Here is a 15,512-nt window from a genome sequence, read left to right on the forward strand (position 1 = left end):
CCTACATTGAACACCTTCAAGAGTAAATTGGATGCTTATCTTGCTGGGATCCTATGACCCCAGCTGACTTCCTGCCCTTTGGGCAGGGGCTGGACTCGATGATCTCCTGAGGTCCCTTCCAGCCCTGATGTCTATGAAATCATGCTAGTGCACTTGGTCTGATACTGCAACCATGTGTTCAGGCTTGAGAATGGGAGGAATATAAGATACAAAGCAGGGACATTTTGCAAGTTAGAGAACAGAGAGCTGGGAAAAGAGCAAGAAAGGACAAGTGAAAGTTCATTTTAATTTGGCATGTAAAGGAGTCAGTCTGCCAAGGTGCCTCAGGAAAGAAAGAGATTTTCTGCTTTGGGAGAAGCAGATTTCTGCCAGGATCCCAACTCCTCTTACTGGCATAAGGTGTGTAAGAGGTGCTAACCCCTGAGGCAAATTCAAATTGACAGTTTTTAATTTAAAAAAACAAACCCAGCAACTATTGTAACATATCCCTTAAGGAAGGAGAACGGGCATGGTGTTCTTGTGTTGGCGTGTGACAGTAGGATAAGCTTGCCTGTTGTATTAAAGAGGGGAGATAGTTACTGTTTTTGCTGAAGGCAGGTAGGGTATCGTTAATGATTAGGAATAAGGTGGAAGGCTACAAGAAACCAGCATTCCATGCACAGTGCATCTGATGGGGAAGTACCACGTTCTTGCTAGGGAGTATAATGTAAGCACCTAACATGCCTTCATTTTCTAGTGCTTTCATTCTTTGTTATGAATTGCCTAGTTTGAGTATAAGATTAGAAATCATAGATTTCATAGACATCAGGGCTGGAAGGGACCTCGAGAGATCGAGTCCAGCCCCCTGCCCAAAGGGCAGGAAGTCAGCTGGGGTCATAGGATCCCAGCAAAATAAGCATCCAGGTGAACTTAATGCTGATCTTGGCTTTAGCAGACTTACTGGTCTTTTTGTGTACTCAACTCATTTCTTTAGGCTTTCTGTAGAATGTGGTTAATGTGTACATCATGAGTAGTGAGGGATTTTATTGTCGGGTGTGGAGATCATGGAAGGCACAAGACTGCATAATATGAATGTCTGTCAGTAATGCTTCAGTTTGGTAAGTAAACCAAGCTGCGTTTGTCAGCTTGAATAATAAAATGACAGTCGCATGAGTTTCATGTGTGATACCATTCATGTTTTAAAGCTTTTGTTAGAGGTGCACTGAAGCGTCAGTTTGATATTAGATTGGTACCAATATAAAGAAAATTTTCTGTGTTGGAAATCAGCCCGATTTGACTGATTAATTTGTCTGATTAAATGCCTGTGCATGCGTAAAGCACATAGGCAGTGAGGAGCAGAGCTGGCAGTGTGGAGTGCTGCATGCAGCTGGAAAGTCTGGTGTGGTGGAAGGGGTGTGGGGGTGCAGATCAAGTGCCCCATGGTGAGGGAGGGTGTGGGGTTGGGGCAGGGGCTGACTGGCCAAGGCAAGTGCAGGACAGACGTGGAAAGGGAGGAGGGGCGGCTCTTGCTGCTGCACGCAGCTCGTCCAGTGCTCATCTGGTGGCTTCTGCTGCTGCTCCCACCGCTCATTTGGGAGTGTGGGGGGGTGCCTCCACATCTGCATGGGGTGGGCTGGGGCCAGGCTTTGTGCACCTGGGCAGATCCAGGGGCACGTACCCTTCCTCCTAAATGAGTGGTGGGAGCCATCTCCCCTCCCCACTCAACGAGTTGTGCATCTATCCTGCACCTGCCATGGCCCCAGCCCGTAGCTGCAACCCACCTTGCGCCACACATCCAGGGGGCACATGCCCTGCCACCCCCCAGATGAGCCTCTTGTGGTTCTCTCATGCCCCTCCTCACCCCAGCTGGTCAGAGCCTGCCCCAGCTGCATTCGCTCCCCTTCCACCACACCAGACCAGCTGGACGCAGCTTTTCAAACTGAAGAGCTGTGGCTGTATATCAGAAATTGGATCGGTATCGGCCGATATGCCTCCTTAAAAATTGGGTATCGGTATTGACCTCAAAAATCTCTATTGCTGCACCCCTAGCTTCCGTAATTGCACAGATTAACAGAGGGCATAGATTACAAACAATACACTGATTTCCATTTTCCTTTGTATACATTTTAATTATAAATTAGTTGAACGCGGATTCGCTGTGGAAGTTTTTTTTTTAAATTTATAACCTTTTGTCATAATGATTATCATTGCCTGTTCCAACTTCAAAAGCTTTCAGACCGTTGTTTCAATCTGCTTTCTTCTCTTGTAGACTGTAATTGAAACTTTTGACATGGGGACGTACCAATCCCTATGATCTGGCCTCTGGAATAAGCTATTTAATGTATATAGATTGTGACAAGTCACAGGGGGGAAGGCTTACCATTCATGTCACCTGTAATCTGTTGCTGGTCATACCATCACTGAAATGTAAATTTTTATATGAGTCATCCACAAATTATGAAATAGATATGCCTACCTTTTCAACAAACATACGAGTTGGTGGATCAGAGAGTTATAGGATCTGGGTTTTGATCCTGGCTGTGCAACTTTGAACAAGTCACTGAACTTGGCACTTCTTTTTCTTCTTTTGTGTCTTTACATGAGGAGTGGTGAGCAACTGTGGTGTGGCTTCTCTGTGGGACACTTGGGCACCTAGCGAAAGGAGTGATCACTCACTTCCTGGCACTGGGCTTGGGTGCTGTGGCACCCTAGTTGAGATTTTCCCCCATGTATGCATTTTACCATAATTATCAAAAAAATACACATACGTATGTATGTGTTTTTTGGTCTTCCTGCTGAGAATGGTGGACAAAATCTCTTGTTCCTGTGGCTTGTGAGAATAAGAGATGTTCTAGGGAATTATTTCTGAAATATCATTGCTGTCATCTTCTTTGTCACTGAAAATATCAGGTATCAGAAATGCAAAGCAGTAGGTGTCTGCTGTGATTGGTGGGTGTGTATGCATGCTCCGATATATAACTGTGGTATTTCTTATAATAAGTTCAAAATTATTGTTTATGCTAAGTCTTCACTTGTTAGAAGGCAAAAGCCAATTCAACAGCATCACTATTTCAGCCCCTACTGCTATCATGGTTTAACTGCCGAAAGGTCTACCATAGAAGAAGATATATAAGATCCCTTCCAACCCTACAAGTCTGACCCCCTGCCAGGGCAGGAGAAAAAAAACTGGGCTGAAATGATCCCAGCCAGGTAGGCATCAAGCCTCCTCTTAAAGACCTCCAGGGTAGGAGCTAGCATCACTTCCCTTGGAAGCTGGTTCCAGATCCTAGCCGCCCTGACAGTGAAGTAGTTCTTATGGATGTCTGATCTAAATCTTCTCTCCAACAACTTGTGGCCATTACTACTTGTTATGCCAGGGGGCGCTAGGGGAAACAAGGTCTCTCCCAAACCCCACAAGCCATCAGACAGGTGGCCTTCCTCTGAATCCTTTCCAAGTTATCTACATCCCTCATGAAGTGCGGTGCCCAAAATTGGATGCAGTACTCCAGCTGCAGCCTGACCAATGCCGCATAGAGGGGAAGTATTACCTCCCTAGGTCTGTGTGATGCACCTAGTTATGCAAGAAAGAGTGCGGTTAGCTTTACTCATTACCTCATCATATTGGTGACTTGTATTCATTTTGGAGTCAACTACGACTCTGAGATCCTTTTCCACAGTTGTGCTACTTAGAATGGTACCTCCCAAACTATAGGAGTGCTGATAATTCTTCCTCTGTAGGTGCAACATATGGCACTTATTTTTGTTAAACTGCATCTTATTCTGTTCCACCTACTTCCCCGGCCTGTCCAGATCTGCCTGGATTTGCTCCCTGCCCGCCAGTTGTTTACCTCCCCCCATAGTTGGGTGTCATCTGCAAACTTGGACAGGGTGTTTTCTACTCCCTCCTACAAGTCACTAATGAAGATATTGAACAGTACCACTCCCAGGACAGAGCCTTTGGGGGGACTGCGGTGCCCACATTTCTCCAGGTAGAAACCGACCCATCCATCACCACCACTGTCTGCGTGCCTCCCATAAGCCAATTTTCCACCCACCGGACTGTGTAATAATCTACATTGCAATGGTATTGACACCGATAAAAGAAAATTGATGTCATTATCAACAAAGGGCTTTTTTTGACTCGTGTGGCTGATAATGTCACTGATAAATACCACGTGCATGGGCAGTTTGGAGAGCTGTGGCCAGCTAGTAAGTCTGTTGTGGGGAGTGGGGCGGGGATTCAGATTGAGGCCCATGTGGTAAGGGAGGGAGTGGGGCAGGGACAGGGTGGGGTGCAGGCTGGAGCCATGAGCAGCTCATTTGGGGGCCCAGGAGTGGGGAGGTGGTTCCCACTACTGCCCCCTGGATTTGTGTGCAGGGCAAGAGTGGGCTGTGGCCCCAGGGTCAGCGCTGAGCTCTTCCCTGCAGGAGGTTTCGGCCAGGGTTGTGCTTTGGGGGGTGTAGTGGCAGCGCTGCGAAGAGTGGCTATGGGGTGTGCCAGTCACCCCAAAATTTGCCATAGCTCCCCCGAACTCCCCCGTCCCAGTGCTGCCACCGTCTGCCCCAAGTGCAGCCCCAGCTCAGCCTCCCCTTCCCCACCAGGAGGAGCCTGATTCTGCCCTCAGCCTGCCCTCACCCCATACACAGATTTGGGGAGCATGTGCCCCCCTATGCCTCCCCTGATAGTATCTGCTACCAGCCCCCCAGACAAGCTGCTTGTGGCTCTATCCCATGCCCCATGAGCCCCACTCCTCCCTTACTGTGAGGGCCTCAGTCTGTCCTGCTTCTCCCCCCCCCGCCCTTGCCCCAACAAACTTACCAGCTCGATGCTACTCTCCAAGCTGCCAGGTTTGCATACATCGGTATTGGCCAATATGGCTTATTAATAATTGCCATCGGCATGGACCCAAAAAATCTTTATTGGTGGACCCCTAGGGATTAGACCTGATTACCTGTCAGCCCTCTCGTGTCTCTGCAAGTTTGTATACAGTGTCAAGCCCTTACCTCCTAGAAGTGCAAAGTTTTCAAGAAAAATGAAGAAAGAATAGTAAACAGCAAGAATGCACTTCTTGTAGAAAACTGATTTAAATTGAGGCTTCCTGAACAGTGATTTTTATATCCTGATTTAAAATCATGATTTAAATCAATTTAATTTTAAAAAAATCCACTCTGATTGAAGTGTTCTTTCTAATGAGAAAAAAAAGAAGAAATGTGTAGGGTCTTTTCATATGGAAGGATGTTGGGGCCCTGATATCTCATTCTTTTCTCCTCTTGCTTCAGTATCTAGTAACTTCTGTAACATACAAGTAATAAGATCTAGTAGTTGGAGCCTTTGATGATCACGCTGAAGGGAAGGTTGCATGTCTGGAGCTGTCTGCTGTACTTCCTCTGTATAGCAAACACAGAGTACATGGAAACTGAAGAGTAATAACTCTATAGCAAAACTGGGAAAATCCCATAGTCTAAACAAACCTATATTCATGTAATATCTTCCAGGCAGCAGTTTAAAAATGGCTGCAAATGCATTAGATTGTCAGATGCACTTCATGACCCCTTTATTTGTATTGCACAGTAAATTTTAGTGGCACTGCAGCAGACAGTGGCAAGTTTCACTATACTTGCAATGGCCTGTTTTAACTAGCTGTGCTATAGGGCAAAATGAATATTTTCTCTCTTTGGGCTAAGAAATAGGTTGTTAAGCAATTGTAGTGTAAATTTTAAAAGTTTGTCTCCATTTCATGAATTTGGATTGACAATTGAATTGAAATGTTAATAACCAGCATAGTCTTGAACTGGCTACAGTTTGCAGCTTTTTGAAAACTTTTGTAATAACAGCTTTTTTAAAAAGCAGCTGAACAGGGGTGAAGTAGATTTCTAAACTAGTGTCCTCAGTCCAGGGCTGATGTGTTGAACAATGTTAGTACTCTAGAGGCATAGTGGAGCTCGTTAACCTTCACAGGGTAGTCTCTCAAAGTCTGAGTAGCATATAAGTAGTAACTACTAATTGGTAGATGCTATATGTGTAGTACTGTCCCTTGGGGGCAAAAATCATATAGGGTTTGTGTAATTCCTTTGTTTCAGCCTTGTGCAGTATTATTCATTGCAATAATTAAACTTTTTAAAAATAACGGAAACCTTGTTTCTGATCCCAGTGTTTATCAGAAGAAGGAATTAAAGCTTCTTGTAGTGTAGGTGCTTTAGGAGTGATTTACAACAAAGTCTGCATTCATTGCTAGAACGCTGTGCTGCTGCCATACTGTGGGGTTGATGGCTTGGTAAGCCTAGAGCTCAAATCTCTTGCCTATGAATACAGGGGACTTCCCAGAGTGCAGATTGCATGTAGCCTGCAAGGTGCTACAACAGCAGGCCCTGGGCTTTCTAACGTGGTTAATCTCCGTAGTCTCCAGAGCAGAAGTTGCTGTGCGGAAATACTCTGGTATGGGAGAGTTCAGTTTTGAAGACATAGGACAGTCTTATTTCAAGGTCTGTTGTGCCTCGGTGACTAAATGAAAGCAGTAATTAGCAAAAAGCAATATAGAGCTGATGGAAAAGGAAAGGAACTTAGTTTTCTGATATATGTATTAGAAGTTTAGAACATGTATAAGGGGTGGAGGGAGCAATTGCTGATGAGACTAAGGGCCACAGACTCTTAGGAACAAAAGAAATCCTAATGATGTAATAGGCAGGCCCACTGCCAAGAAGGTGGTTAATGATGCAGAGAACACAGAAGCATTCAATAAATACATATGTTCTGCGTTTGGAAACGAGCAGGAAGATATATGTATTACATGAATAACAAAGGAAGATTTTACGTCTCTACAAGAAACAATATTTTCAATTGGTAGGTCTGAATAACATGCCCCCAGGAGTCATGAGTACTGTTTGAGGGGTGCTCTGGCCAATTCATTTGTAGTCTCTTTTCAAACAGGTTGTGGTTTTAATGCAACCAAGTAAAGAGGTATATGTCTAAGAACAAAGACTGCTGCCAAGCCTGCCTAACATGGAACCGGATTCTGAAATTTGGTGATTTTTTGTTTGTTTGTTTGTTTTGTTTTTTTCTGAGGAGGGTCTAGACTCCAGGGTTGAAGCTGGACAAGCGGCTCAATGCAAGCTCTTAGGATGATGTTTCCAAAAGACTCTGGTTGTATGAATAGGGATGGTGAGGAGAGAGATTTCCCTCTTCTTCCTGTGGTACCTGTGAAATTGATACCAGAATGTATATAGCATTTCAGGATCTACATCCTTTGGAGAGGACACTGAAAAAATGAAGAGGTCATAATAAGTCACAGATGGCTTGAGGGCTACAGAAAATGCCCTGTAGTGAAACTTAGGGATCTTGACTTATCAAAAAAGACAGAGTTCAGCTTAATAAGCTTATTAATGCCTTTTTATGCAGAGAAACCACCAGTTGCAAAAGGGATGGCTTGTTAATCTGTTTGGAAAAAGACGTATGTGCCTAAAAAGTGAATTGGAAATTTGAAGTTGGGCACTTCCCTTCTAAACTTTAAAAAAAAAAAAAAAGGTGATTTAAAACTCCCTCTCCTACTCTTTCTATAAAGAGAAGTTCTAGTGGCCTCAGTACCTGGGCCCTGCAGTATACAAGAGGTCAGATCTGCTTCCTTATTACTTCTTCTGGTCTTAAACTCTGAATGTATATTGTCCACTGTAACTATATTCAGAATGTGAGCCCAAATCTGAATTTTTGTGCCCATAAACTGTCCCTAGGTTTTAATACTACATGGAAATTACTTGGTTATTTCAGGCTACTGCTGTATTTTGTAGGCCAAAACTGGTTTATGTTTGGAGGTTCGCTTTAGGAGTGTGAGGCTTAGAAGCACTCTGTGGGATGTAAGGTTTCAGTTGAATCTGGATGTCATGCTAACTGGACAGCGTCATCCCAGTGGTGGACCAGTGGCAGCTGAAAATTAGCCGATCTAAAATGTTTGATCATAACTGTCTAATGAACATTAATTAGGAAAATTGCAAAACAAAATCATATTTCTATAGCTTTGTAATGACTGAATTTGAAAATATTCAGTGTATGGTACACTTTTTCTAACTGCTTTCAACAGCTTTTTAGTTGACAATGCCTTCAAGTTGAGACTTTTTTTAAGAAGAGTTCTTTGTAATCTCCTTTGTATAGTACATTTTACTCTCCAAGATGCACCAAAAAACATTGATAAAGGATTTCTGGCTGCTTTTTATTAATATTTCTCACCTGAAGTGCTTAGCTCATGTTATCTATTACCAGTCTCGGTCTTCTTTTGCAACTCCTGCAAAATTTCAATGTCTCTTATTCCTGTTTCAGGAGCTGTTGGACAAATATTTAATAGCTAATGCAACTAATCCAGAGAGCAAAGTCTTCTACCTGAAGATGAAGGGCGACTACTTCCGATACCTTGCTGAAGTTGCATGTGGAGATGACAGAAAACGTAAGTCTACTGTGAGCTACTCTGAGCATGACAGAAAGCACGCTTCCTTTTAGGATGAAGGGAGAAGAAAAGTGATCTAAAAGGGTTTTGCACATGTTAACTTACACCATTGACTCTTTTATGCAGTGTAGTAAAAGGGGGAGGGCCTGGGATTGGATCTGAGAACCATGCCAATTTCCAAAGTTTTGTTGGATTTTCATGTTCTCATTTGATGAAAGCCTGATTACATAGTGCACTGGAGTGCAGGCTGGTAGTCTTTCTAAGTGGATCTTGTGGAGAACAGCTTATCCAAAATTTTCCAGACTGAAGGTAAAAAGTTATCAGTGGCTTAAGCAAAAGAGTAGAGATGCTGTAATTGTGGGCATAGGACCTCACTTACCAGGAACACCTAACAAGATATAGATTTAGACCAGTGGTTCCCAACCGTTTTTATACTGTGGACTGGTACAGGATTAGGATGGGGTGCACGGAGCTGCTGCCTCCCTGAGGCTGCCCCACTGTCCAGCTTTAACCCCACACATGACTGCTGGTGCCCAGGCAGGCAGATGGGGGTCTGAATTGGGAGCTTATGCCATGGCTTGGTAGCCAACCCTTCATAGCCTGGTGGCTGGGAACCTCTGGATTAGATGGACAGAAGCAGCTGCTTCTTCCTTCCCTCTGCTAGCTTTCTAAAGTCTGTAAGAATGGTGATGCTGTCAACCTCCATGTATGATTAAATAGGCAAAAGTAAACTGTCCGGTTTAGATCTCTTGGATAGTATGAGGTAGTGTACTACCCTTTTATTCTAGTTTTTCTTGCTTCTGGACCAGCAGAAGCATAGGCTTTGTAACCCTCAGTACAGTGGCGACGTGTAGGGGCTGCATGTGCACCCTGTGAGAGCACTGGCATGTCCCTTGGCAGCCAGCACTCCCCGGTTAGGCAACAGGTAGGCGGGAGTGCTGGTGCCCCCCCCATAAGTGCCGGCCAGGGAGTGGGAGCACCAGGAGAAGCGCCGCTGGCACTCCTGGAAACACTGCTCGTGCTTCTGACTGGCCACTGGAGGCACCAGTTGCCTATGCTTCAGCGGGTGTAAGATTTCACTAATGGGGTTGGAAGAAACAGCCTGGCACTCGATACTGTCCATCCAAAAAACATTTGCCGTCTACATCTTCTCTGTCAGTACAGTTGCACAGATGGTCACCTTAGAAAGCTGCTCCCCAGAATAATGTTCAAAACTAGAGATATACAGAAATATGTACTGCAGTGAGGGACAGAATTATCTTGCGAGGTTGACTAGATGCCAGTGACTGCTGTGAAAAACAAGATACGTTCACAAAATATTTATCAGTCTTGGGGGCTATCAGGATCTGATGAAACTCCTGAGCAACTGACACTAGCTCAAACAAAACCGCTTGCTGACAATGGGGGAAAATTTAATGGCCTTTTTAGAGGAAAAAAAAAAAGGGGGGGGGGGTAGCAGGGCAGAACTGATTCTCATTTGTACCAAGCACCTTTCACAGGGTCTGAACAGGTCCTTAAATTTAAATGTATCCAAATTTACAGTGCTACTAGGAAGAGCTGGTGAACTGAGAATTGCTGCTGAAATTTTAAATCCTTTATCCCCTACTTAGTAAGAGTAGCAGAAAGTCAAAGTTTTTTGTTACAGCAATAATAGATGAGCTTCATAGACCTTTATCTAAATGCAGTCAGGCTGTGAACATTTGGTTCAGTATTCACAGGAATATTCTGACCTACTTTTTAAACTCGGCAAACTTAGAACCACAATGGCTGTCTAAACACAAGTTGCTCCCATTTAATTTTGGTTTAAAAATCTTCTTGAGTTCAAAACATACAGACCTCTGTATCTCTTGAACTGTAAAGTTGTCTGATATTGTTTTCTTCTATGCAAAGAGCCTGCTCTTTGGAAATGCCACACGCATTCCTCTCTTAATAGAGATGCTTTCTAGATCAGGTGTTGCAGCATTAGTATCTGAGGCTACCCCTGCATTTCAACCACCCTTTTGTTTCCTGTAGAAAGCATAGAGAATGTGGTGGCCACAGCATGGTTCCTTTTTGCTGTCCCAGGCTGCAAGATATGTCTTTGTTCCTTGCCTTGAGCAAGTTAGCCAATACAGTTATGTTTAGGAGTGATGAGATGAAGATTTTGCTTTTGCAGTGTGCATATTAAACCACCCCCCACACCAAAACAAACAAAACTTTTAGATTTTGCCAGAACAGTTTTCCTGTAGAGGTGAATAACGTGTTTATTCCCTTTATTTTTCTGTACAAGGAGAACCTGGAAAATTAGACATACACAAATCTACTTTAAAATAATATAATTGGTATTGCACAATTAGGTAATTGAAAATTAAGAAATGTGAGACTTAAGGTTAATTCTCAGTCTCTTTGTGCATATAGGTATATGCATATGATACTGTAATTAAAGGCTTACACGTACTACTTTTTCCAAAGGATCGTTTCATTTGGTACATGAACTGGGTGGTTCCCATTTTTAACAATAAGCTTTTTCCATAACTTACTTCTGTGCCTTTAGAAATCCCACTAGGAATCTTTGTATCTTTTAGAGATATAATATCTGGCCCTTTCATCCTTTAGTTCGTAGAGCTTTATTCTCACCTGTTTTTATTCATAGATTGGAAAGGCTAAAACAAGCTTTTCTTTCATTTCCACTGCTAGTCATTTTCTTATCTCTGAATAATCTAAATGAAGAAAATATTCTTGGCACCTGCTAGGAAAATTGAAAGTAATTGGTGCAAAAGCCGCTGTGCATAACAAACGGGAAATGCTGACTTTTCCAAAAGTGCCAGCATTTGCTCCATGATGAAAACTGAAGATAATATTGGTTGTGACAGTCTTTAAAATTTATTTTTTAAATTAAATTCCATTTTTATTTTTCTCCAGCCTGCTGGCTCGGTATCCCAGGAATCCTTTGGCAGAAATTGTGCTCAACTGCCTTAGCCATGTGAATGTTTTCTCTCTTCCTGAAATCCCCTGCTTTGTTTGCTCTATGCCTTGGAGGAGCAGTGGAAAGTTGGTGTGAGGGGGGGGTCATTTTCCTTCCTTCCCATCCCATGTCCCCCTTGTGAGTCTTGCTTTAGCCAAATAACTTTTCTACCTTCCTTGACATTTCATGGTAATGTCCCCTAAAACTAGTTGGGACCCTGGCTCCTAGCCCCCTCCTCCCTGCCCCTTACCCAGAGGGGTGGGCCTAGGCCCATGCCTTACAGCTTCACCCTGTTATGATACAAAATTCCTCAACAAATGAGGCAAGGGATCCTATAGACAACAGCTGCCTTCACCATGAGAGCTTCCTTCTTCCTCAGAGCAGGTCCTTAGTCATGAATGAGGTAGGATGTGATAGCATGTAGTTATATAATGACGTGCTCTCAATGTGTACACGCATCAGAGCCCAATTCTTGAATTTCCTGACTTGCGTTTCACCTAATGCTGATTTTTTGGTGTAAGGTTTCAGATATAAACTTGCCATCTGTAAAGTGCTGATAATTGCACCAGTTTGAATGGGTTTAAAACCATTCTCTTGGTTAAAAATCCTTTTATTCTGGAGCTGTGTTGGTCAGGCATATGCTTTCTCTGTACCCTCGTTTTGAATCTTGATGTTTCTGTTTTTCTCAATAGAAACAATAGAAAATTCACAGGGAGCTTATCAGGAGGCATTTGATATCAGCAAGAAAGAGATGCAGCCGACGCATCCAATTCGCTTGGGCCTAGCTCTTAACTTTTCTGTATTTTACTATGAGATCCTCAACAACCCTGAGCTTGCCTGCACGCTGGCTAAGACAGTAAGTTGCTTTATCTTTTCTGGGATGTGGGTGGAAATTTATTGCGAGTAATGGACATTAAACTGATTAATTACTAGAGTCTGTACAGTAAATCCAGTTTTATTTCACGTTTTGATTTGTAAAGTCTTATTTTCAGTGGCTTTAAAGGGACCTTAAGTTTACTCTGACTTGTTACTGAAAATTTTAAATAATGTATCTGAGTTGACTGAAAGGTTAAATTTGAGTGTTTGCTTTGTGTGCAGTCATATTTCACTTGGTATAAAAATTAAAGATGACTTAACTATTCTAGGCTTTTGATGAGGCTATCGCAGAACTTGATACACTGAATGAAGACTCATACAAAGACAGTACTCTCATCATGCAGTTGCTTAGAGACAACCTAACAGTAAGTTAGATATTTTTCCTCCAGTTGGCCCTATTGCAGTAAATGTGTAATGGTTATTAGTCCTTATTTATGTGATGAAATGAAATCATTGTTTCACTCTAGCACTGAACCTCTTGATATTTAGCCCTTTATGGTATTATCATAATCTTATTATGAATAGGTAACTTCTGATTTAACTTTAGTTTTTTCATTCTATGCTGCATTCAAGTTAAATTTGTCTGACTGGCAGCTTCAGGCTACTTGGTCAGAATCGTAGCATGAGCCGGTTGGCTTTTATGTAGCCAAAAGTAGCCTATTTACAATTACTGCAGTATAAGACCAGCAGGCTATTTTTACTTGGCAGATAAGGTGGTAGGTGTGAAAAAGGGTGACACCAGTTAGGGGCTTTCTACTGAGGAACCCTGTTGGGCACTAACTCGGAGACAAAACTTGGGGTTTTTTTGGTATATCTGTGAAATTCCAGACTAAAGTACTGGGTGATTTACTAATTGGTGACTAGATTTGTCAACTGATGCTCAGTTAAGTATTTTAAGAATTAACTGTTACATTAAGAACAGACATCTATACTTGATGGGACCCCTAAATTGATTAAAATATTGTTTCTGACAGTTGTAACGCACTGCACTATGGATGCACTTAAAAGTTCATTCTCGTGGAGTGTCATTCTCCCTTTCCTTATCAAGAAACCTTTTTACACGTCTCCATTGCTTATAGCTCCACTAGGATTTCCTATAGCAAAGGTACTATCAATTCCAGCAATATTTCTTATCCTTATAAATGAGATATTTTGCTAGATTTTTTTTCTTTTTTAGAATACCCCCAAGAAGCAGTGAATTTTTCTCCTTAATTGTAAGGCGGAGAATACTTCATTTTCCATTAAACGAATTGTCATCTTTTGAGGCAGAAAGTTGTGCCTAAAGGAAGATATCTTGGTATTTTATGTGAAGTTGAGTACCAGTTAAACAGACTCGTTAAAACTATGTATTGGCCACATGGATAGCTTGGCACTGTACATTAAGCACATCTAGGTTTGCATTTGCTTAGCACTGTCTCCATTTTAAGACTGCACAATTTTATGTAGGTACCTGTACCTCCATAGGTGGCAAGCTGCTTACTGTTGGCTGTGCTGGCTGGAAGCAGAGCTGGATAGTGCCAAACTTAACACATTCAGAACTTCTTGCCTGTAGCTTTTGACTTAGGAATGAGACTGGCAGGCAGGTGAACGTGAATGATAGATGAGTAACTCTGCAATTTGATGTGATTTTTTTTTTTTTTTCTCGTCTTTCTAGTTATGGACATCAGACAGTGCAGGAGAAGAATGTGACGCTGCAGAAGGTGCAGAAAACTAAACTGCACGTGGAGTGTCATTCTCCCTTTCCTTCTCAAGAAACCTTTTTACACGTCTCCATTCCTTATAGCTCCACTTGGATTTCCTATAGCAAAGAAACCCCATCAATGTGTATGGAAATCAGTTGATAGTCTTTTCACACTGCAGCTTTGGGAAAACTCCATTCCTTGATTTGTGTTTGTCCTGGCCTTCCTGGTGTGCGGTTACTGCTGTAGAAAAGTATTAATAGCTTCACTTCATATAAACATAAGTAACTTCCCAACACTTGTGTAGCGGACTAATGTACACCTGGTATTGAGAAATGAATCGGAACCAGTTCCCGCAAGCTGACTGTGTTTTGTATTACAGTAAAGATATGAACATGTAGTTAATTGCAACTAAAGAGTGTTTCACATAGCTTTTTAATTCTCCACGTTCCCTTCTTCTGCAGGGTTTCCTTTCAGTAATGGACTTTCACATGCTACTGTGTATTCTTTTTCAGTTGGGATAATGGAAGTGGTGGGCCAGATGGAAAGGTTAGTGTTTCTAGCTAGAGAATTACAAATTGCTTCCTGTATTAATATGCTGCAGGAGCTACAGTGTGTCTGAAAATGGGCTACTCTTATTCTTCAGTTGCTACTGTTTAAGTTGATATCCCTTCCCAATAAAATTTCACTTACACTCCTGCCTTTGTAGTTCTGGTATTCACTTTACCTTATGTACTAGAAGCAGCATGTTACTGTCGGAGTACAGGCAATGCTTTTTTGGCAGACTTAAAATGCATGTCATTTCTTAATACACTGGAATGGGAAACCAATTGAAGTTCACATGTCCAAGTATAAAATTTAGTACTTTTCCATGCAGGTTTGTGCACATGTGAGAAGGTGTCAAGTTTGTCCAGTGATTGTCATTTAGAGAGTTGGACCACTATTGTGTGTTTCTAATCATTGATTGATTGTAGTCCCAAAAAAGCCTTGTGAAAATGTTATGCCCTATGTAACAGCAAAGTAACATTAAATAAAATTACATTTTATAAACCATTTACTGTTGATTTGTAACAGTTCCATGCATTACTTTTTTTGAGGCTTGGTTTTTGTTTTTTGGGGGGGTTTTTGGTGGTTGTTTTTTGTATGCAAGATGCTTATTCTAGGAGAGGCATTATTTTTCTCAAATCTATAATGCATGCTTAAAGCTGGAAGCTGTTTGGATGAACTTGCTTTCAGGTATTTGGATGCAATGCATTAAACTAGAATAGATTTAATTTGAAAGTCTATTCCAGGGGCACAGATAATAAAGTGTAGCTGTCTCCCCTTATTGAAAGTCTATTCCAGGGGCACAGATAATAAAGTGTAGCTGTCTCCCCTTATTGAAGCTACTTGTGCAGATTGATTAAATTCTCTTACCTCGGTTTCTGTATCATTTAAAATTAGCTGCTTTTTTTGAGGGATGTTCTACTACTTCCATACCTGTTCTCTGTGCTTTCAATTAAACTTATTCACAACTTTTTAGAACTCTTAAATTTCTTGATGTGTTTAATTTCCCTCCCCATTCTGCCTCCTGTGCACATTTGTCTTGCAACTGTAGGCATT

General features: G+C 42.1%; 1 protein-coding gene across 1 annotated transcript; it reads left to right on the plus strand.

The window, feature by feature from the left end:
- Positions 1 to 508: 508 nt before the first annotated feature.
- On the plus strand, positions 509 to 14,965 carry YWHAQ (tyrosine 3-monooxygenase/tryptophan 5-monooxygenase activation protein theta). Its single transcript, XM_019538141.1, has 6 exons — positions 509 to 535; positions 3,969 to 4,004; positions 8,288 to 8,411; positions 12,048 to 12,211; positions 12,501 to 12,596; positions 13,886 to 14,965. The coding sequence occupies exons 1-6, from the start codon at positions 509 to 511 to the stop codon at positions 13,943 to 13,945; spliced, it is 507 nt and encodes a 168-aa protein (XP_019393686.1). The 3' UTR covers positions 13,946 to 14,965.
- The last annotated feature ends 547 nt before the right edge of the window (positions 14,966 to 15,512 follow it).

This window comes from Crocodylus porosus, unplaced genomic scaffold, assembly GCF_001723895.1.
Source record: "Crocodylus porosus isolate Cpor-Errol unplaced genomic scaffold, CroPor_comp1, whole genome shotgun sequence".
NCBI lineage: Eukaryota > Metazoa > Chordata > Crocodylia > Crocodylidae > Crocodylus > Crocodylus porosus.

Coding starts and splice junctions, on each gene's coding strand:
- YWHAQ (XM_019538141.1), top strand. CDS start 509: ATGGTGTTCTTGTGTTGGCGTGTGACA. Junction 8,412..12,047: donor ATGTGGAGATGACAGAAAAC/GTAAGTCTACTG, acceptor TTTTCTCAATAG/AAACAATAGAAAATTCACAG. Junction 12,212..12,500: donor CCTGCACGCTGGCTAAGACA/GTAAGTTGCTTT, acceptor TAACTATTCTAG/GCTTTTGATGAGGCTATCGC.